At 38.1% G+C, this 23628-nt stretch overlaps 2 protein-coding genes across 6 annotated transcripts in view; one reads left to right on the top strand and one right to left on the bottom strand.

Moving 5' to 3' along the window:
• Positions 1-1383: 1383 nt before the first annotated feature.
• GSKIP (GSK3B interacting protein) lies at positions 1384-19649 on the bottom strand. 4 transcript variants are annotated; one of them, XM_039884164.1, is made up of 4 exons: positions 19580-19616; positions 14380-14463; positions 6935-7193; positions 1384-3974 (listed from the first exon to the last, which is right to left on the bottom strand). In XM_039884164.1, the coding sequence occupies exons 3-4, from the start codon at positions 7190-7192 to the stop codon at positions 3819-3821; spliced, it is 414 nt and encodes a 137-aa protein (XP_039740098.1). In that variant the 5' UTR covers position 7193; positions 14380-14463; positions 19580-19616; the 3' UTR covers positions 1384-3818. The 4 variants fall into 4 exon arrangements, with proteins under 4 accessions (XP_039740098.1, XP_039740097.1, XP_039740096.1 ...); XM_039884163.1 differs by lacking the exon at positions 14380-14463 and having other exon boundaries at positions 19580-19649; XM_039884162.1 differs by lacking the exons at positions 14380-14463; positions 19580-19616 and adding an exon at positions 19258-19564.
• A 98-nt stretch (positions 19650-19747) lies between these two features.
• Positions 19748-23628, top strand: part of ATG2B (autophagy related 2B) — a 56976-nt gene continuing 53095 nt past the window's right edge. The window contains exon 1 of one of the 2 annotated variants that reach the window (XM_039884161.1): positions 19748-20356. In XM_039884161.1, the coding sequence (XP_039740095.1) occupies positions 20195-20356 (162 nt within the window). In that variant the 5' untranslated portion in view covers positions 19748-20194. The remainder of the gene's footprint in view (positions 20357-23628) is intronic. The other variant, XM_039884159.1, reaches the window with a different exon arrangement.

Below are 23628 nucleotides of genomic sequence, written 5' to 3'. Positions count from 1 at the left end.
CTCTGCAGCCATTCGTGGGAGACTGGGACCCATCTTTTAACCTTTTCCCAAGCTGTTAAATTGGCTGTAAAACAGGAGTGAAACCAGCAGCCTAACAGGGCTGTTAGGATTAAATAAGACATACATGAAAACATTTTCTGAGTTCTCTCCAAAGGTGAAATTGCTTTTCATCCTGCAAGCCTAAGGCACACTTCTACAAATAGAAACCTTTTCATTCCTCTTTTTGTCCCCACCTCCTTTTCTATACTTACCTCATTAAAACCTTGATTTGATAAATGAACTTTCAAAGAACTTGCTCATTCTTTTTTAAAAAATTATCAACAATAAAGCGCTGTCAGTTAAAGTGTAAAGATATTCATACAAGACCAGTGCAAAACTTGATAAAATATTGTTCAGCATTCTTTCCAATAACTTGTTAGGTTGAATACTCTAGAATTTACTTGATGCCTGTTACAGATTTTGTTTATCCCTATTGCTGTGAAGTTATTCAGGTAAGTACTCCGAAAGTTATTCAACTGGTCATGCTACTGTAATGTCTCACCTTTGATTCATTCTTACTGTTTATACTACTGACAAATAAATGAACTAGGGCCATAGTTATAAGGGGATGGCTTCCAGAGAATTTTACATATATCATATTGGTAGGTTAAGGAGATTCTATTGATTTGATTACACCAACTAACATGTCTTTTACTGTTATTTCTTCCCATCTTTCAAAATCAGCTTTCATATAACCAGAGTTCAGGGGATGCTTTTATTTTTTGAATTATTGTTAGTTTGAACAAAACTGATGACACTGCCAGGAAGCAAGATCTCAAATGCTTTTAGAAGATGCTTTATTAACTTGTCCTGTATGGGCTAAGGGGTAGAATCAGAACACCTGGGTTCTGCCTACCTCTGCTGCTCACAGGCAGGCTGCTGAGTCCCTCAAACTGTCCAAGTCTATCATTCACAAAATAAAGTGTTCTTGAGTCAACGTAACACAGTCTCAGTGTTTTCCCGTTCTCCCTTGACAATCAAACAGCACGTTGTTTTTGAACACTGGAGAGAGAACAGTGTAGTGTGCGATGGAAGGAACTTATGATCAGTACACCATAAGCTGCTGATCTGCTGTGTGGGAAGTTTAATGATTGATTCTGGACTTGGAGGAAGGGTGGGAAGAGGGTCATCATAGGAAATGAGGTGTGCACCTTTTCATGATCATACTGCCCCCAAGAATCCTGGGAGAGGACACAGCTGAGCACTGGTGCTTTTGAGAGAAAGATTCTTCAGGTGGCTTAAAGCCCATATCTACTGCATTTCCCCTTCAATTAATATATATGAGCAAATGTAGAAAATGTGAAAAGTATAAAGAAAATGAAAATTACCTATCTTACCACTTAGTGGACTACTATGAACGTGTAGATTTTATTTCATTTTTCTGTTACATAGATTATTTCTCAAAATAGATTGGTTCTATATCGTTTTCATGGAGTATACTTTTTCCCAATTACCATTTTTTCACAAATTTTCATGGCTTCACATTTTCCCATGAACAAAATGTGGAATAACAATCACTTTTTAGAGACATTCCCATTTTTCATTAGAGAAAATGAACATCCTTACAGTGTATCTTTTGCCGAAACATCCTCCTATGCTAGATTGCTAAAACATTACCAGTACAGAAGTTGTAAGCTTTGTAAAGGCTCTATTACAAAGTTTTCCAGAAAGTTTCACCAATATATCCTCCAATAGAATGGAAGAGTGCTCTCTCATTAAATCTTTACTGGTATCATTTTGTTTAAAGAAGAGAAATTATTGAATTATTAGGTGAAATGGCCCAACATAGCTAACCCCATTTACCTTTCTTGAATTACTGGTCAGGTTGAGTATCTTTCATGTGGTTACTGGATGTTTATATTTTTTTTCAGAGTTGTTTCATCATATTATTTGCCTATTCTCATTTTTTTCTTATTGAGTTGTAAGATTTATTGAGTTTATTTTTTAAAAAATTTTCCTTTGAAAGTATAATCAAGACTTAATTTATCTGGTCCAATTCTTTAACCATCTAGGTAACATGGAGGTTTTAATACCTAGCAGAAGTTTTAATAGCTGTGTAGATTATTAAATCTTTCTCTGTTCTTCTTTCACAGTAATAAAAAGAGCAACTCACTTCACATTAAATTGTAACAATACTGAATTCAAAAATGGAAACGAAAGCTCCTGGAATCAGTCATTTATCACAAAATGAACAATTTCAATTTTTAAATATACAATCACTTTTCTCCATACTTAACTCGAAATGAGTAAACAGAATTTTATTCAAACTTTACAAATATCCTTTACAGTAAGCCTGAGATTAAGCATGAGAAAGTTCAACCTGAAGTTCGACTTCATTGCCCAGTTAAGCATCTGAAAATGAAGCTGAGAATGAATATGTATTTATCAAACATAATGAAAGCATTCCAATGAAGTTTGACAATGAGAGTGACCTAAAGAGAACCTTAATTTGCTCTGGTCTACATGATCTTTAGAGCCTGAAGTACCTATTATTTAATAATGATTAAAAAAAGCCTGTGGATGACAAATTTATGAAGGTGTGTCCAGATGCAGAATTTTAGTTCAACATTTCTATAGCTGCTGCTTTAGACTATCATTAAAAAACAATGTCCCCAATCCTCATTATTCAACATGTACTTGAAAACATGTAGCAGCATGGAATAGTTAAGTTTATAAATAGTAGTACCTGTAATAAAATATAAAATACAGATTCTCCCTTTTTCAAATATTAAGTCTTTGAATGCGCATTCATCCTTTGGTTTCAAACCCATACAATGCACTCATACTACATTGTAGATTTAGCATTGAGATGGAACACTGTACATCTGTTGGGAAGGAGGGGAGCCATGGGAATAGCAAAGCACTATGTTATAGAGAGTAAACGTTGAAGCAAAAATACTTTCTGAATATATACTGTACATCATGTAAACAAACATTCATAAGAATCAACACAGGCCAAAATATTGTTTTTTAGGAAATCAGAATCTTCTTTCATTAAAATCCCACACATTGAAGATGCTTTTTGTTAAGAAAAAGAATGGAGCCTGTTCCTATATTTGCTTATGTGCTTAAATACCTTGGAAACAAGTAATTATTACATTCATTTGCTAACGGTTTGTCCTTTTAGTTGGCTGGCTGTTGCAAACAAGGAATACAGAACTATTTCAGTCCCTGTTTTTCATTCAATACTAGCTAAGTAATATATAATTAATTCATCTTTTATCAGTCCATATTAATAATATAAATAGATTAAGTGAAGCAGTGAATTTCAAAATTTGTGCAGGGGAAACTAGTTGATAATTTGTTTCCGGTAAGGCTAGTACCAAAATAATTACTACAAAGTCAGTCCACGCTAGTAGTAAACCCCTGATTTACCAAGCTGAATCAAAGTTTGCAGTTAGGTGATTTTAATTCCTATATTACTGTGCAAATCCAGAATTTCCTATGTCATAGAGTGCTGGCAGCATCGAAGCCCTGTAATAACAGAATGAAATACTGATTTGGTTTTGAAATGCAGAGATACTATATGAAGAAGTTTGAATGTCCTAATGATGGTGTCACAGCAATGGCCTTAGGATTCCCTTAATGAATCAGAAACTAAGAAAGATGACTCATTAGTCAATAAGTTCTGAGTCAAAATCCTAAATTTGAAGCAAGAAATGATAAAGACACAAAACCAAAGATGCAGTCTCTACTACGACCATATGCAAGAATTGCAAGCTTTATGTCAACATTTTGTACCAGCAGCCGCCCCCTCTAAGGAAAAAGCTTAGTTGTGACTATCCATCCCTTTTCAAAGCTTCCAGTCTTTGAAGGAGTGCGTTTCCGAAGGCATCCCGGTAGGCGGGGCTGAGCGTATCCAGCAGGGAGTAGACTGTTTCATGGTATGGAGTCTGTAAGTGATCATCCACCTGATCAAAAGTGTAACCTACCACCTACAAGAGAAATTCAACAGTGAATTCAATAATTAGATTTCATCTTGGTACAGAAAGCAATAACCAATTGCTTACATGGGTCATTCTTAAATGTACAGTTTTCAATCAAACAGTTACAATATGCATATTTTAAATACAACCTTTAATACTGAAACAATTTATAACACCTAGGAACATCTGCAAAATGCTTTCTCTACAACTTTTCTCGAAATTTAAATGACTTAACCTACTCCTGGTCCTAAAAGGAATGGAAAATAGGCAAAGAATTTAAAAACTTACACAAAAATTGTGTTTCATTTTCATAGTCTAAAACATGTTTCAACTGAATTCCACATATATTGAAGGTCTACTATATAAAGATGCTATAATAGATAATATATTATTAGTTCGCATTTTTATCACTATTTATTTGGTTTAGACTTTTCATAAAAAATTCTAGAAATTGTTTATAGCTTTAATCCTGCTTTATAATTAGTTATCTGAAAGGCTACTTCCACGTTACTGATACATTACTTATCTATTCGGGAAACGAATACTCAACTCACTGAGATAAAACAAACTGTTATTCTGTGTGGCTTTTTATCCTTTAAACACAACTAAAGCTTTTCTCTCTGCCAAGATTATGAGATATATCATGGTTCACTAGTACAGTATCGGGCAAAATTAATTTAGTTTTTGTTGACTTGACTACAGCTTGTGAATACCCTATATAAACCCTCAATTTTTATGACATCTATTCAAGCTGTAGAAGATGCATATTTATGTTAGAAGTGGCATTGTTGTTTTAATGAAAAGCAGAGGCAGACATCTAAGGAAGATGAGCCACACATCTTCAGAACCATACTTCACGGCCGCACTTTCTACAGTGTCCAACGGTCACCCCTTATCCGCGGGGGACACGTTCCAGGACCCCCAGTGGATGCTTGAAACTGTGGATAGTACCAAACTCTCTCTATATTATGGTTTTCTCCTATACAGAGAAACCTATGAGAAACCTGAGAAAGTTAAATTTATAAATTACCAAGAGATTAACAATAACTAATAATAAAATAAAAGAATTATCACAATCTACTGTAATAAAAGTTATGTGATGTGGTCTCTCTCTCTGGTAACTGAGATGGCTGCTAAGTGACTAATGGGTGGGTGGTGTATACAGCGTAGATACAAAAGGGTGATTCTTGTCCGGGCAGCGTGGAAGGCGGCGGCACGAGATGTCATTACGCTACTCAGAAAGGCATGTAAGTTGAAACGTATAAATTATATCTTTCTGGAATTTTCCATTTAATATTTTCAGATCGTGGCTGACCACAGGTAACCAAAACTGCAGAAAGCAAAACTGTGGTACGGCAGAGGACCACCACATTACAGTTCCATCTGCCCCTCTCTCATCTCCGTGAGGCACAGGGATCAGGTCTTATTCATTGTTTAGTTCCAATTCCTGACACAGGACAGTTGTGTTAAGTGAACAGGACTGAAAAAGCAAACATTTAAGTACCTATTATGCCAGGTTTTATAACTGATCTAGATCTTTTTGCATACTTTATTCATATAATCACCCCCCAATACTTTTGTTTTGTTTTTTTAAAAAACTCCAGGTTATAGATAAAGAATCAGAGACTTGGAGAGGCTGACTGACTCACCCAATATCACTCAAGTTCACATGTAAGACTTCTGATTCTGATCAAAACCCTTCCTACCTCACCAAAGCCATCTTAGAATTAATCGAGATAAGATAAATTAATTTACCTGGGGTCATTTTTCCTCTGCTTTTGCTTTGCCTATTTCTATTTAAGATCCACTTCTAAAGACTACAAGCTTTAAGTACAAATTCAGAGGTTTAGGAAGGCATATACAAAAATTAGCCAATTCAGGTATTACTCTCAAAGTAAAAGCAGCCATCTACATGGCAGTCGTGAGGGAACCGGGAGTGGTGAAGATGCTGGCCTTTCAATGTGCTTCAATGTAAGTGACCCTCTGACAAGGAATATACAGAACATGTGATTCATAAACATCTTAAGGAAACTGAATGTAGCGAAATAGAGATGTTCACGTAGTCACTGAATATAATATTATGTGACATTCTTACCTCTTACTTAGGCCTTGGCCTCTCTACCTTATGATACTGTGCAACTTTGGGGAAAAGTCAGAGATCTTTGACCAAGACCGAACATTAGTTAATTGGTAAAGTTAAGAACTTTGCAACTTTGGGGAAAAGTCAGAGATCTTTGACCAAGACCAAATATTAGTTAATTGGTAAAGTTAAGAAAAAAATCTTAGAATTTCTATTCCTTGCTCAGCAGGTCAAGATTTTTATAATCGTTAAGTGGGTTTTGTTTGTTTGTTTGTTTTTTAATGAAAAGCTGGTCTGGGCGGTGCTTTCTACTATTCTAAACCCAGTAATCTGGCTTAAGGAATGTAAGGAGGTCACTGTGCCTAGAAAAGCTCACGCCTAATAAAGAGACACTTGTAATAAAGAGCCTGGGGGACACTCTTAGAAATCTGGATGTGTGACTGTCTGCTGTGACTTAATTCTGGTCCAACGGCTGGAGAACAGTGGAGTAAAGTGTGTTGTTTTAATAGAAGAAACATTTGTAAGAGGTAGAAAAAGATCCTCTCAATACAATGATTGCAAAACTCATCCAAAGCAGAGAATGCATAATTTTGGTGGACATATTTAGCTATAGGTAAGAAATAAATTAATTTTGGGGGTGATGATTAAAACAAAGTAACACTCTGCAAATCAAATGTTTTTCCTTTAAAAAAAAAAAATCCATCTCCCCATGTTCACTGAAAGACTTTAGAATTTAAAAAATTCCTAGAAAAAGAAGTTCTTAAAAAAATCTTGGAAGCTACTGAGTGTTGAGTTCTCATTTAACACTTTCCCACTCCCTGACCCCTCTTTCATAAAGCGGAAAAGATAGAAATACATTTTTTTTCCTCTGAAAAGAAAAGGGCCTTACCCTAAGCCCCGCCTCAGTGAGCTCCAGGCAGTATCTGTTTCCTTCTCTGGTTTCCACGTTGATGTAGGCCACGTCATCCGCACAGCGCAGGGTTTTTGAGACAAACATGTTGTTAACAGCAAAGAGAACATCGTTTACAACTGCTTCAGCTTCCAGCCTCATGTCTTTCATATCAGTTCCTTCGAAACCATTAAGCTCTGCATTTTCTTCAAAACCTGACATGCTGCTTAGCTCCATGGGGTTACAGTCTGTTTCCATCCTGCAAAAAAGAAGACATCAAACTTGCCTACAGAAACAAGTTCCGTATGTTACGGCTGCATTAAAAGCGGCGACATCTTACAACTGCTGCTCAGTTAAAAACATTAAGTAGTTAACAACTTTTAGAAAAATATTGTTTAAATTATTTCTAGTAGTTTTTCACAACAAAATTATAGACACTTATAGATTTTCAAAAGAAGGATCTCTGTTCACTTCTCCCCAAAAGGTTAATTCCTATGTTGGTAAGAATTGAGAATATCAGTTTTTAGCTATTTCAAACAATGCCTCAGTAAAAATCTTAGTACACTGTTCTTTTTAAATGTATAATTATTTTTCTAAGATAGAGATTTAAAACTGGAATTGCTGAGTCAAAGTACGTGCTCATTTTAACTTTCGATAGTACTGATTTAAATTCGATCAGTAGAATATGAGGGACTGTACCGTTTTCCACCACATTCTTTCCAATACTTTTTAATATTTGCCAGTTTGAGAGGCAAAGAATCATGTTCTCAGCCACTAACCCTACCTCAGAGAAACTGAATCAAAATCTCTAGGAGATTTTTCTGGGTATTTTTTCAGAGCTTCTGGGTGATTCTACTGTATAGTCATTAAAATTTAGAATCTAAATTATCAGCAAAAATCTTAGAGAGATAGAGTTCCCACAGCTGTATGTTATTTGCACATTATAAATACCAAAACTATTTGCTAAAGATAATTTATGATAAACTATATAAAACTATTTTAAAAAGTTATAGAGCAAATGTACAAATATATTCCTCTAGTCCCATTCTAATGGTATATTTATTTTAAAGATCCTTTATCTAGCTTCCCACAGTACTTTACGGAATGTCACTCCTAACAATACAAGTTAATTGATTTACCAATCATTGCTAAAGCAGTCTGTAAGATAACTGAAATCTAATATTGACTTACTATATATAAATGTAAAGATACTTGATTTTCTAAAAATTCCTACCTTACTCTAAATATAATATACTTGGTTTTATGAATAAAAAATGGGCCCATTTTTTTTACAGAGTCAGTTTGAAGACTTTGAAATTTGTTCACTATAAATCTCTTAGCTTCACAGATATCAAACATCTTTATTTGGCTTAAGTAATCGAATACCTCAATTAGGGATGTCAGAAATAATAATCATTACATGAAAAAGATGTTTGTATGAGACAGTGTGACAGTATATAAAGTTTTTAAAGCAAGAGTCTAATTCATTGCAATTAGGACCTTAATGACGGAGAAAGATGAAGGATCCCCACAAGGATAGGGAAATCCTCACAGGTCAGTAAAGAAGGTCATCAAACTGTTATGTAGTAATTAGCACCAAGTGGCAAGAAAGAGAGATACACTTCCTAAGACTGTGAACTTCTAGACGATTTTTTCTAAAATATCTTTGAATGACACAGAAAACAGCAGACATTCAGAACTTCTGCCAATGATATAAATGATAGATTTTATTATTGAAGCATTACACAAGAACATTTTAAGTTTACTAAAGTATTATCATAACTTCTCTTCTGTTGGTTGTCACAGGCTCTTATTTATAGCCTTTCCCTTTCCTAATAGCACCCAGATTTTCCAAGGGGAACCATAATGCCCCCTTCTCCTACTAAGTAAAGTAACCATGCAATTTGGGCGAGATTGACTTCAACCCCAGTGACAGACTGTTCTAAACTAATCAATATACAAAATTCTTCTAGTCACTTTAACTCAGAATAGAGTACAGAGCTCCAGTTGTTCCTGGCATGGAAACATCCTGAGATGGGAAAAAATAGCTCAAGGATGCTGCTGACAACAGGAAAAGAACAGAGCCAAGAGAGTCACTGAGAATGGAGCCAGAGGCCTGATGGCTGCCCAAGCTTTGCCCTTTCCAGTTATTGTCGGCAATAAATTCCCATCAGTTTACTGGCCACTATCAGAAAGTATCCTGATTTAGAAGACTACCAAAAGTGAAAAGCAGTGATTTACTTAGCTCTTGAAGAGCTTTATATACGAGATTGGAAAAATGGTGATATTTTTGTACCTGTCATATAGAAAATGCTTATAAAAGCTCTGCAGAATTTGAATATCAATATGTGCCTGTATCAAGTTTCATATTGCTGCCGTAACAAACTATAACAAACTTAGTGACTTAAAACAACACAAATTTATTTTCTTACAACTCTGGAGATGAGAAATATAAAATGAAGGTGTCAGCAGGGCAGCATTCCTTCTGGGGCCGTCAGGGGAGAATTTGTTTCCTTGCCCTTTCTAGCTTCTGGAGGCCACATGGATTCCTTGGCTCATGGTCTCTTTCTGCCTTCAAAGCATGTCACTCTGACCTAAGGACACTTGTGATCCCATTGGGCGCACGCAGACAAGGTCCCCCATTCAAGGCCCTTAACTTAGCAAACCTGCAAAATTCCTTTTGTCATATAAGGTAACATAATCAGTTTCTGGGGATTAGGATGTGGACATCTTTGGGAGGCCATTATTCTATCACAGTGTCGATATCTTATTAGCAGGAAAAGTCTCTGAAGGTAATTGAAGTAACTTCATTTTTTGCCCTTCCATTTTGGAACAGTCATAATTTACTTTTAATTAACACATTAAATGGGCAGTGTAAATAGGCAGTTTACACGAGTCTCTTAAAAGGAGGCCCAGAGTACTTGTCAAGTTCACTGCCTTTTTTGGAAAGGTTCTTTAATTACGAGTTTCATGCTTTGTACTCTGAAACTCCAGAACTATCATCTCAGCACAATGTACTAAGGATGGGTGTTTCAATTAAAGGCACAATCTTGAAGCCTGCAAGGTGTCTATGAATTGTCCTAAATCAAGAATTCTGTCCAACTACTTGATTCAGGATGGTAACTGGCATATCCAATTAGTTCCTCTCTCGAGGAGTCTGAACACAGCCCAAAAACATGAAGTCAGTTGGTTTTGACAGAAGCCACAGAAGCAAAGCACAGACCAACTGGGTGGCCTTGTCAATGGGGCACTAGAGAAGTGGTTTCTACTTTTTTTGATCATGCATCCCAATAAATGAAAGTATTTTGAGCAGATACCTCATAATATGTATATTTACATATATATTCTACTGCAATTAAAATATTAAAAATATAAACGGGATGTCAAATTTGAAATGTAAACTTATTTTCTTACTTCTCAGTGGATTATCTTGTATACCTAACTGTGGAAACCTGCACACTGAGGGTGAGGAAATATGTGCCCATTTTGTACCACCACCAGAATTACTACCGACACGTAAGAGCTGCTGTCAGGTTGCCAAAATGGCTGACTCATCTATGTGAATTCTGTAAAAATTCTTGGATTCCCTTTCTGTGGGCAGGACAACTGATCATCATGTAAGAAATTCCAGACCAACAGGACTTTCTGTGATGGCAGAAATGTTCCTTAATTATGCTGTCCAGTACAGTAGCTACTAGCCACACATAGCTTCTAAGCACTTGGAAGTCTGGCTAGAGTGACTGAGGAATGGAATTTCAAATTTTATTTAATTTTCAGTCATTTAAATTTAAATAGCTAGTGGTTACTGTATCAGAGAGCACAAGTCTAGACTTTTGTGAATATTTGTGGATAATATGAAATAATGAACTGAGTTATATTATGGTTGAAAAGTTAATAGATGTAAAGTTAATAACTGCTAAGCTTACTAGATATAAGAGTAGTGAGATCTGGAAATACATATTAGAAAATCTATTTTGAACTTTAGCTACTCTGTAGAGGGGAATTAACCATCATTGTTTCAACTGGTAAAAACTAATGAATTACTTCTTTTATTATGCAATCTTATCAATTTAGATTCCAAGTTTATTAATTAAATATCATAATCCACTGGTGCATCATTTTTCCAGCATTTTTCTAAGCATTAGAATACTAACTGAAGATGTCTACTGGTAGCTTATAGCCTAATTTAGGAGATAAGACAGGTATGTAAAAGATGTACACAAATATTAATATTACACACATACACAATTAAAACTTAAGAAGTGTACTTAATTGGGAGGGGCAGATGATTAGGGAAAACAATGATATATCTTGGTCCTACTACAAACTTACCACTTAACTTATACGAACTTAGGCAGCCATTGGACTCATGTTTTTCTCATTTATGAGAGGAACGGGTGAGACATTCTTTACTGTTCTCGAGAGCTCTGACATTCCATAACCTATGACATAATTGTTGGTTATGATGGGTCTTGACTCATGGAACAGGTAAGTCAAAATAGGTCTTGAATGAACACACATGAGGAGATATAGGAAAGCTGAAAGGACTTGAAAATTGTAAAGAATTATTCATAGGGAATAATGCATAAGCAAGTCTGTACAGGGTGTGATAGGATAGTAAGGAGACCAGCTTAGTTTAATATAAAGAAATTGTTGGGGAGTAATAGAAAGGGGTAGCTTAATTTCACAGAGTGCTGATATGCAGACAGAGGAATTTAATTTTGATATAATAGGCCATTTTAAGCTCTTGAGAATAGGAATAGCAATGTCTTCATACTTCAAGTGGGTTTTTTATAGGCAGAATATAGTTTGGTTCTTTTTTTATCCAATCTGGAGGTTTCTACATTTTAATCGGGGTGTTGAGACCATTTACATTTAACAGAATTACTGTGATTGATACGATTACTATGATTAATTTGGTTACTATCTATCTTGCTGCTTGTATTCCATTTGTTCCATCTGTACTTTACTCTCTTTTCCTCGCTGCCTACTGTTTGGACTAACTACTTTTTAGGATTCTATTTTACATCCTTTGGTGGCTTATTAACTATAACTCTTTATTGTGTGTATTGTGGTTGCTTTAGAGTTTAAAGTATACATCTAAATCAGTCTACCTCCGAGTGATTTTATACCACTTCACATAGACCCTAACAAGGGTATACTAGCCTTTGTGCTATTTTCATCATATATTTTACTTCTACATTTTAGTAACTTCATAATACACGTTATTTTTGCTTTACGCAGTTAATAATTTTTCAAAAAGATTTAGGTGATAAGAAAAAAGTATATTTTGTTTAACTATATAGTTACTATTTCTGATACCCCTCATTCTTCTGTGTTGATCTACACCTGCATCTATAATCTGTTATCATCTTCCTTCTACTAGATGGATTTCCATTAACATTTCTTGTAGTATAGATCTGCTGCTGTAAAATTCTTTCGGCTTTTGTATATCTGAACAAGTCTTCCAACTTCATTTTTCAAAGTTAGTTTTGCTAGGTATAGAATCCTAGGTTGACAGGTTCCCCCCCACCCCCTTTCGAGACTTTTAAAGATGTTTCTCATCTATCATCTTGCTTGCATTGTTTCTCATGAGATATCTGATGTCATTATTATCTTTGTTCCTATTGGTGTAGTTTTCTATGTTTCTTTTCTTAGGGTTCATTGAGCCACTTGCAACTGTGGATTTACCATTTTTAACACATTTCAAAAAAATTTGGCCATTATTTTTTCAAACATTTATCTGTCCCACCTCCCTTTGGGGGCTCCCGATTTCATATTAGTCCAGTGAAGGTGTCTTACTTCTCATTGCTTGGTTCATTTTTCAGTCTCTTTTCTCTTTGTGTTTCACTTTGAATAGTTTCTATTGCTGTCTTCAAGTTCACTATTCTTTTCTTCTGCAGAACCCAATTTCTTCTACTTAGGTCTTTAAAAAAAAAAAAAAAAACCAGTATTTCCCATGTCTTTACTTAAGTTGTTGACCTCTTTTTTTTTTTTTTTTAAACATATCAGAAATAGTTATAAGTGTTTTAATGTGCTTGTCTACTAAACGAGTTTTTTTCTGGGTTAGTTTCAACAGATTTTTCTCTTCGTTAAGGGTTGTATACTGCTGCTTTGGATGCCTGGTTTTTGTTTTTGTTTTTTAATATGAGAATTTTTTAACGACTAATGAAAGGGAAATATAACTATCACAATTTCTTAATGGATTTTAGAAGTAAAAATCAAAATACATATTTAGAAATATTTAGGGGAAATGTCTATAGAATATTACAAGTAGGTGCCTGGCAATTTTTGATTAAATACCAGACAGTATGGATTTTACCTTGTATGGTGCTAGATATTTTTATATTTCTATAAATATACATTTTTTAATTTTTCTATTAGAGTTGACGTTCAATATTATTATACATTAGTTTCAGGTGTATAGCATAGTGGTTAGACATTTATATACTCCTACAAATATTATTGAGCATTGTCCTGGGGTACAGTTACCTGGAAACAGCTTGATCTTTTTGAGTTTTGTTTTTAGGCTTTTAAAGGCAATATCAAAGCTGCATTTAGTCTCTGGTTAATTCTGCCCCCACTATGGAGGCAAAAGCTTTCTAAGTACGCTGCCCAATGCCCTATGAATTATGAGGGTTTCCATTCTGGGAGATAGGAACAGGAACTATCTCTGATCTTGTTGGAGCTCTGAAAATTCCTCTATTTCTTTTTGCTAATTCTTTCCCCAGCCTGGGTAGTTTCCTCACACCTATGTGTTGGTCAGTATTGAGGTGCACAGACTAGAGGGGGGCCCTCAATAACTCCACAGCTCTCACTCTCTGTGAAGCTCTCTACTTTCCAGTACTCTGTCCTAGATGCCTGTTGCCTCCTAGATCCGTATTCTCAATTCAAGGAGACTAATGAGCTTTACCTGGGTTTCTCCTCTAAGTGCCATGCCTGGAAATTCTCTCTGGGCAACGAACTGAGGCAAAAGGCTCACCTTATTTGTATCTTGCCTCTCAGGGATCACTGTCCTTCACTGCTTGATGCCCAAAGTCTTAAAAACAATTGTTTCATATATTTTTGCCCATTTCTTTTGTTATTTCAGGTAGAAAAGTAAATTTGGTCTCTGCTGCTCTATCTTAGCTAGAAGTGAAAATTCCATTACCCAGTTTTGAGCTTACTTTGCCATCTTATTACACTGGTTGTTATTTCACTGATTTTGGTCTCTCCTGTATTACTCTGAATCTGGTTCCTTCACTGACACATGCTTACTATGTTTGTATGAACAAGTGCTTTTTAACTTGAAAAAATTTGTACTTTGACACTACTTTCAGACTTTTAATCTTTCAAAATTCAGCTCATATACACCTATTTCAGGATTCCCTATCTGATCTCAAAATAAAGTTAATCACTATCCTCCTTCCTTAGTAGAATCTCTGTATTGGTACTATTCTACTTACCATATTTCATTGCAAATGGGGGCCTGTGATGTCTATATCACCAGTACCGTGTCTGGCATAAAGCAGGTCTTCACTAAATATTTTCTGAGTGAATAAACCAAAGAAAAAATTTTAACTCTTTGCTTCTCAAGATGTAGTGCTCAGCCTTGTGACAAAGGGCATACAAAGCCACAGGATAAACATAGCAGACATTCCTTGAAAACACATATCACTATTATAGTAACAACATTATGAAGTATGACGCAAAATGGCCTAGAATTTTAAAGCAAATGGAAGTCTCAAGCCACGTCTTCTTTAAGCTATGTCTCCATACCCCTAGGACTTCTTTTGCCTCTGACAGACATATTTGAGTGAAAAATAGGTAAGGAATAGTGTTAACTGAAGGAATTAACTCAAAAAGCTGGAAATTCTAGGTATTGCATCTGGGGATATGAAGGCAGAGGTGGGAGCTGGTAGAAGGGTAGGAGGTTATAAACGAGTTAGACTTTTTCTAAGTATTTACAGCTCTTCCCACTTCAGTTACATTGTCTGTTGTTAAAAGTTAATTATTGATAGCTCTTACTCCATCTGTTGGTATGGTTTGGGGGATGTGTTAGTATTTTTGGAGAATTCGTGAAACTAGTTATCAAAATAGTGATTTCTAAGTCCTTTATTCTCTGTTTCTTAATTTTTTATACTCCAATTTTTCTACAGCAAAAAATGTATTTATGTTTACAATAGGACAAAAAAAATGTGATATATTTGAAAGTAGAAGGTGTAGGAAGCAGAAACATTTTTCTTTTTAGGAAAGCCAGGCTACTAAGACAGTTAAAGTAATTGATAGCTTCAGTTTCAAAGGAAATTAAAGGTTTGAATTTATCTGCATTTTGAACAACTGTTTTGAAAGTAAAGGTGAAGAAAGTTGATTAATCATAATTAGCAATGTTGATTAATCATAATTAGCAACATTTAGAATTCAGGCGAATCTAAAGCTAGTTTAAATCTTTATTTTCTGCAACATCTAACATTTAATCTATTTTCAACAACTCAAAGACTTATATTTTGAAAAAATTCTAAATTAGAATCATTTGTAGTATAACAAATATAAAGTACTTTAGTAATTCAAATACAAATGGCCTACTTTTCCATTTGTATACTGATTTATAAAGTTACTCTGTACCTTACTTTCAATGACAGTGACACATATACACTAATAACAAATTGAGCCAACAGAATTGTACTGTACTTTTGTTGAGTAAGGGGGTGCTGAGGGTGAAGAAATATGTTAATTTGAGAAGTTATTTAAACTGTAAATAAGCAGCAACACTACAACATTGTAAACAACTTTCCCTTCAAAACCAGAAACTGTAATTGAGAATCTAAGAAAAGACTCTCAAAAACAGGATGCTTAAAAAAAATTCCAGGAATGAGTTTTGGTTGCTATATAATCCTTTAGGTTATAGAGAGAATTTGGTATATTTAAAGTACATTCTAACCAACACACACACATACATACAAATCAATAGCTAAAGAAATATAAACTAGAAAACTTCTTTGCTTTCCACTTAAACTCTAAATTGGCTTTCCACCATGTTCTGAGCAATATTCTGTTGCCAGCATGCATCTTCATACATAAATAATTTAGGAAGCAGCCTGACAAAACAACAGAGTCAGAAAGATTTCAAGAGCAGTATACAGATATCAAATTTTCACTTTGAAAGGTTGACTTTTCAGTTGAATTACAACAGTTGGCTGAAGGCTAGAAGGCAGTATCTTAATCATGGTTACTTTTATTGCACCATACATCACAGTCTGCAAAATCATCTCAACATAAACAAGAAGCAATCAGTCCGGTGTGGTTGTTAAGGGCTCTTGAAAAGACTGATGGGGAAAGAATCTCGGTGCTGCTAGTTACCCTGCATTTTGGAGCAAGATATTTGAATCTCTCTCTGTCACACATTCCTTCTAAGGTGAAGCCAAGAGCATCTACCTTAAGGGGACACTGAGAGAACTACATGAGTGAATACGTGGAAAATACTTAGTGTGATGCTGGGCACACAGTAAGCTCAAGAAATATTATGTTATTTATTATACACTAAAATATTTTAAAATATCTTTAAAGAAGAAAGAGCTGAACCTGAAACTCAAGCGGTTTGATTCTTTGCACTTCATCATGTAGGGTGGCTGCGAATGCTGCCTTATATGACTCCAAGAGCCAAGGAGTCACCACCGCATGCCCAACGTTGGAGCCCTAACATCACATTCTTGTTACATCAAGTGCAAATCTTAAAAGGCCAATGAGATCCCATTGGCTTTTCTTGATATTTCACGTTAACATGGATTTCTTTGAAGGATGAACCATTAGGAATCTTTTTATAGAATTCTTAAAAATTTGACACTGATTGGCTGATAATTATCTTCACCTTCTTCAATAAACGCTAGGTGCTAACATTTTGTGTACTTTGGCAAAATACAAAAATAGCACTGCGATTTAGGATGAGTTTGTACGCTATTTGAGCGAAAGGTATAATGACAGGTCTTAAACCTTAACACATACGCTCAATTTCTCCTAGAAAGCATAAAATGTACAAGGCAGTACACTTAACTTTGAAGGAAATGTTATAAAATCTTCCAATTTTTATTTTCCTTTTCTGATATTTGAAATTTCAGGCATTCTATGGACAGCCTGAATGTAATTCTACATTCCAAAAGAAATCACTTACTTAACATGTGAACCTGAAAGAAGTCAACTGTACCCATTCCTCAAAAGTCCAGTTCAAATTTGTTTAAACTCCTTTTATGTCAAATATTATTATTCATGAACATGTCTTATTCTCTCCACAATTTACCCAGAATCCAACTGCTTTTTACCATCTTCACTGCTACCACTCTAATCCAAGCCACTGTCATCTTTTGCCTGGATTATTGCATTATTCTTGTCTTCCCCTTTTCCTTCCATCTCTATACGAGTCTATTCTCAACACAGCAGGTGGCATGTCACTCCTCTCCTCAAACTCCTTTACCCAGAATAAAAGCCAAAGTCCTTATAACGGCCTATGATGCCCTGTATTACCCGACCCTTACTCTATTCCCATCCTATCTACCTTTCCCCTCACTGCCCCCTGATGTTCCTGGAACTCACCAAGCATGCTCTTGCCATAGCGCCCTGCACTTGTTGCCCCTGCCTGGAAAACAACTGTTCCAGGCGTTCACATGCCTTGCTCCCTAGCTTTCATCAAATCTCTGCTAAAATGTCACCTTATTAAATCAGAATGGCCTTCCCTTCCCCTTCTATGTAAAAAGTGACAAATCTCCTCCCTCTCCATTCCCTTTTTATTGCTTTATTTTTTTCCTACGTACTTATCACCACATGGCATGATTTATTTGACTGTTTCTTTTGCCTTCAATAAAATGTGAACTCTGAGAAGGCAGAGCCTTAATTGGTTCGGTGCTGAATTCCCAGCACCTAGAACAGTCTGGCTCATGCAGGCAATCATTTATTAAACAAAGAAACAGACCTTTCACTCTAGAACATAAGTTCCTTGAAGGTTCTTCTGGATTCTTCTTTAGCCTTTTCACCTAACCAGCTGTAGAGACTTTCATTTAATAGACACTTAACCTATTCCCCGTCTGCCCTGATAACACTCACGGGGTGGTGCCTGTGGCTACAATGTTACCCTGAGATAACTCGCAGGTGACAGCCCTAACCTTACTCCCAAAGTCTGCCACAAAATCTTTTATTAGTACTTTCCCATCACTGTAATATATCAAGTGTCTTTGGAAACAAAAGTTATCTATTTATAGCATTTTACTTTTAGTAGTGGTATTTCCATTTACAAAATATAGTAATTCTTGATCGTTGAAAATGTCAAATCCTAGAAAATATAGGAAAATATAGCATTCCTACGAGTGATGTTAACACTGTTCTCGAACAGTTAGCCGAAGATTCAGTTGATGAATCCGATTTATGTGTATATTTCTGTTACATCAGGATTAGAGGCAAGTTGTTTAGAAATAACTCCAAGAACAGTTTTTATATATTTTTTTCATATTGAAAACCACACAGATTCACTTCAGTCTTAAAGAGCGTGTTTATATAAAATTAAATTAACGCTGAAAGCGAGCTGCAGTTTTTTTTTTTTTTCCCTGAAGGGGAAATGGGTTAACAAATACCCTTGAATGAAGAGCCAGGAAACTGGTTACTACTGCCAGTGCTTCCCGCAAGTCTACAAAGAATGAGAGGCACCAACGATCCAAACACCTACACAGACTGGCGCGCACACTGCTTCTGAAATGAAAAGGTGGTTTGGACGAAGAGCTAGTCTTCTCTATTTTACAGTATTTTGGGGCTGTTAGTATTTCTAAAGCTTTCATGAATTATAAACAAAATCTCCTTAAACAAGCCGTCTTAATTTACTATCCTTAATCCAACGGTATGAATCAGGATTGTTTGGGTTGGTTCTCCGCTCATCTCATTTAATTTTCATTAACAATCCTCGGAGGTTCGATATCAAAACGCTCACGCTAGGCAAAGACTCAGAGGGAGGTGGCCCGTCTCAGGTGGCTTGCCCAGTGTGAGGACTGAAACCCAGGCATCTGGCTTCCAAGCCACGGGACACCCGCGCAAGCCTTTCGCGGGCGACCAAGTTAGGAGCCAGCTCCGCCCCTGCAGGAGTTGCCTCCTCCAAGGCAGAAATGCGATGGCGCAGGTTCGCAGAACGGCACGAGCTCTTCGCCCCGGTTTCCGCGAGCTCAGGGTGGCTGGGGCGTTAGCATTGACCAGGGAAAGCGGTTCTGCCCGCAAATGCCTCGAAAACTCAAGTTTCCCGGTCGCTGGGGCAGCGCACCCAAGATGAAGAAAGCGCTCCGGAGATGGAGCTGAAGCTTTGGAAACAATACCTGAATGAGGCGGGCGACGAGTAACTTGCTGACAATGGGCGCCGGTCAATACTCCGGGGCCGCGGGGCCGCGGGGCCGCGCGAGGGCGGGCGCAGCCCTCCCGGAGGAGCCGCCGGCGCTCCCAGCGCGGGTTTGTGGGGGTCAGGGGTCTGCGGTGACCGCCACGGCCCAGGCCGGGCCCGCCCCAACTCCCGACTCAGCCCGGGCCCCTTCTGCCGCCGCCCCTCATGGCCGGGCCTGCGGCGCTGGGTGCCGCTCGCGGGGAGAGCCCTGGCTCGCCCTCCCCAGAGTCCCTCTCCGAGGCCGGCCCGCGGCCGCTCACCTGCGCGCGCCCGGCGTCCTTCCGGTCTTCCCTCCCGAGGCGTCCGCAGCCGACCTGCGGCACCGCCCCCTCCGCCCCCGCCCGCCCCGCCCCCTCAGAGCCGGAACCGCTCGCTTCCGGGCCCTTCGCCCCGCCTCCTGCGGCTCCAGTGTGGCGTCACTTCCGCCAGCGCCCCGCCGCGCGCTGCGAGTCCGCGTCTCGCGAACGCGCCGGGAGCGTCACCGCAGCCGGGAGCGCGCCCGCGGATGACAACAAATTCGTCGCGCGGCGGTGGTGGAGGTGTCTGCCTCAGCCCCTCAGGCCCTGTCGTGTCCCCGCGTGCTCTTTTGCACCCCTTTGGTGTACGGACTAGGACCCTCGCGGAAATCCCCCGGGCCCGTGGGGACCGAGACTCCTCCGCCCCTTGTCCCTGCCAGGCCTCGAGCGAGCGGCGCAGCCTAGGAGATGGGGTCGCCCTGAGGGGCCGCCGGGCGCCGAGCAGGCATGGAGGGGCCACCCCGGGCTTAGGCCCCGCCGCGGCCTGGAGACGCCGGCGCGGCCTGGAGCCGGACCCTGGGCGCCGAGGCCCGAGCCGCCGACCCCCGCAGCCCGCCCGCCCAGCTGCCAGACCTCATCATGCCTTGGCCGTTTTCGGAGTCCATCAAGAAGAGGGCCTGTCGGTACCTCCTGCAGAGGTACCTGGGCCATTTCCTGCAGGAGAAGCTGAGCCTGGAGCAGCTCAGCCTGGACCTCTACCAAGGCACCGGGTCCCTCGCCCAGGTCCCTTTGGACAAATGGGTAAGAGCTGCTGGCGGCCAGCCAGGCGTGACTCGTTCCCCGCTTTAGGTCGATTTGAACGAGTGTCATCCCAAATTGGTGACGTTCAGTCCCTCCCTGGAAACGGTTTGGATCCACGCGTGGCAGGGTTCAGAGAAATGTGTTAAAATGTTGTTTAATCTGTTTCTGGCAAGTTTGCGCCCCCAAATCACATGTTCCAGAAACTTAACAGAGATAAGGGAGTCTGCACTGTGGGAATCAGTTAAGTCGATGGCATGGGGTCTGTGAAGGGGTCCGTGGAAGCAGGTGACCAGTGCTGCCCTTTCCGGGGGAGGGCTCGCGGGGTTTTGTAGCAGACAGACCCTGTTTCGTGTGATGACACGCCGCGAAGATTAAGGATGGGGAGGACCTTTGGAGATGTCCGAATTCCTGGTAGTTCCCTTATTTTGGGTCGGCTGCGTGCACACCGCGGTCTCCCAACAGCGTTTGTCATCTGGAAGAAAATGAGGTGACGTCCTCCGCTGCGAGTTTGCCTGCTTTTGCTTAATGACATGTTACAAGGCCAGGCTGTGAGTGGTTGTGTGGCCCTGGTAGTGCTGTTTACTTCTATCTGTTTCACGTGACAGATCGTAAACGCAGGTGTTGTAAAAGCGCTGAAGCAGCAATTTTAAGACCTTTAAAATCCTGTTTTCTACGTGTCCTCCAGAGGCTGTAAATTGGCTCATTGTGTCTTACAGATGCTTCATGTATATTTCAACGCACCCCGTACGGTTGAACCTGCATCTGTATGTTCAGCGCATAGTATTTTACTTGAAGGATATTCAGCCTTGAGTTTGACAAGAATGGAGTGGCTTCCCCTCCACCCGCAACCCTTTATTTATTGCTCTAGAGTTTGCTGCTTACAGTTTGAATAGGTTGTACCATTCTAGAGTTTTACTATTCTAAAAGCATTTCTATGCAGTTTACACTTAGGAAATCATAAATATAGGTGACTTTCCTGTGACAGTTGTGCAAAACAAAAGGAAGCCTTTTTTCCTCCTAATTTAAGCTGTATAAAAAGTCTTTTTTTAAAACATAAAAGTATTTTAACAGAGTAATGACTTCTTTAGCCATAGAAAGCTGCTAAGCTCAAATTATGGCAACACCTTATTATGACTCTTAATTTAATTTGTGTCAGCGTGAATAAGCTTATCATTTTATCAGTAAGTATATGATTTAAACTAGGGAGAGTACATAGGATAGTGGAAAGAGCCAGTCCCATACCAGGCTAGCCCAGTCTGCCACAGTTAGCCAGTTGACGGTGGGCAAAGTATTTCACTTGAGTTCAATAAAAATTAATGGAGTATCCACTCCATGCCAGGCACTGTGTCGGTGTACTGTATTGCTGTAATTCTTACCAGAAGATAGGGATTGTGATAGATATTTTTAAATCTAATAACCAATGAGTCTATACTTTTGGTAGTTTTGAATAGGAGGAGGTACAGTTTTGAGAAAGGGGAGCGATGGACATTTAATAACTCTTGCAGGTCGAATGAGTTTGTATGCTTATTCTTTAATGACTTTTCACATTAACCCTATAAGGTGGGTATTATTTCCATTTCACAGATGGAGTTAAATAATTTCTCCCAAGTGACATGGCTAGCAAGTGAGAATGCAAACCTGTCTAATTCCTAAGCCCATTATTTCTTTATTAATCCCATGGCTTCAAGGCAAGGAAAGGACAGTTAATGTTTATTGCACATCTGTTTATTTCAGGCACTGTGCTAGGCATTCTCATTTGTGTGGTTTTATTTAATCCTTATGCGAAATCAGAGGTGATATTTGAATTTTACAGTTTGACTTCAGGATCATTGGCAGAAAAATTTATGGCAAGACTTAATCTGAAGATTGTTTTATTCTGCTCCTTGAGGGCGGTGGATATGCCTAACCAAAATGAAAACATGAAATAAAGCAGTGGTCCTCAATCTTTTTGGGATGAGAGACCAGAGAATCTAATGCCTGGTGATCTGAGGTGGAGCTGAGGCAGTGATGCTAGTGCTGGGGAGCTGCTGCAAATATAGATGAAGCTTGGCTCACCCGCCTGCCGCTCACCTCCTGGTGTGCAGCCTGGTTCCGAATAGGCCATGAACCGGTATCAGTCCGCAGCCTGGGGTTTGGGGACTCCTGAAATAAAGCATCTAGTAAACATTTGCTGTTTTTTTTATTTATTCATTATAGTGTGCTGTGTTGATGACCAAGATGAATCTTGATGTGATCCTTCGATATAGCTACTCAAACATCTGATTCCAAATTCAGTTACTTTTGACACTTGATTTTAATGACTTTCATTACTGAAAAAAGAGAGCTCACAGACTCATAGATCAAGATGGAAAAATCACATCATTGGAGATATCTCTAATGTTTCAATTCTCAGCCAAATTCAGTTACTTTTGACACTTGATTTTAATGACTTTTATTACTGAAAAAAGATAGCTCACAGACTCATAGATCAAGAAGGAAAAATCGCATCATTGGAAATATCACTAATGTTTCAATTCTCAGCATGGGATTATGTGGGAATTGGTTGTGACATTCCTTTCTTTAATTATTCTTGCTAATTGATTGGAAGGTATTGCATTTACATATATATATATAAGATATATGTTACATATATATAACTTTTCTATATATAAGTTATATACATATATATAACTTTTCATAGTTGGATTTGGTTCAGTCCGCCCCATCCATCAATTGCAATTGATAGAATTGATATTGTGAGTAGTATTTCTAGGTTGATGGTTGGTGAAATTCAGTAAAGTACTATATATATATGTATATATGTATATATATGTATATATGTATATAAATTTAAAACCCATTTTAAAAAACTTTTTGTTCTGTAGACTTTTAGATTCATTGGGGGTAATTTTCCATGTTTTCAAACCTTTTATCACCCATGTAGATAATGAATTTAAAAAAACGTGTTTTTAATAGACATTGTTTTAGCAACAAAATCATGTAACTGAAAACATTTCCAAATATGATTTTTCAAAGCATTCTCTCCATGTTACAAGTGTTCTTTGAAAAGCATTTGCTACCTAGCAGGTATACTCCAAAAAAAACAACACATACTTTACTTTTTCAAAGTAAAGATATCACATAAATGGGCTGCATATTTAGAACTCAGTGTGGAAGAAAATTGCTTTTCATCTTTAAATTCAACCCTTAAATATTTGGCTATAAGAAAACCCAAGAAATCAAGAAGTTATTGTCACTTTCTGTCTCTTTACAAGGAGTCTACTGTTTAAAGG

This window comes from Pteropus medius, unplaced genomic scaffold (assembly GCF_902729225.1).
Source record: "Pteropus medius unplaced genomic scaffold, Ma_sr-lr_union100, whole genome shotgun sequence".
Lineage (NCBI taxonomy): Eukaryota > Metazoa > Chordata > Mammalia > Chiroptera > Pteropodidae > Pteropus > Pteropus medius.
The sequence above is the reverse complement of the archived record's forward strand: the minus strand, read 5'-3'. Positions and strand labels throughout refer to the sequence as shown.

Excerpts from the sequence above, each read along its gene's own strand:
- GSKIP (XM_039884163.1), bottom strand. The coding sequence starts at position 7,192 with ATGGAAACAGACTGTAACCCCATGGAGCTAAGCAGCATGTCAGGTTTT. Across the intron at positions 3,975-6,934 it reads TCACTGAGGCGGGGCTTAGG|GTGGTAGGTTACACTTTTGA; the intron begins GTAAGGCCCTTT and ends TTTCTCTTGTAG.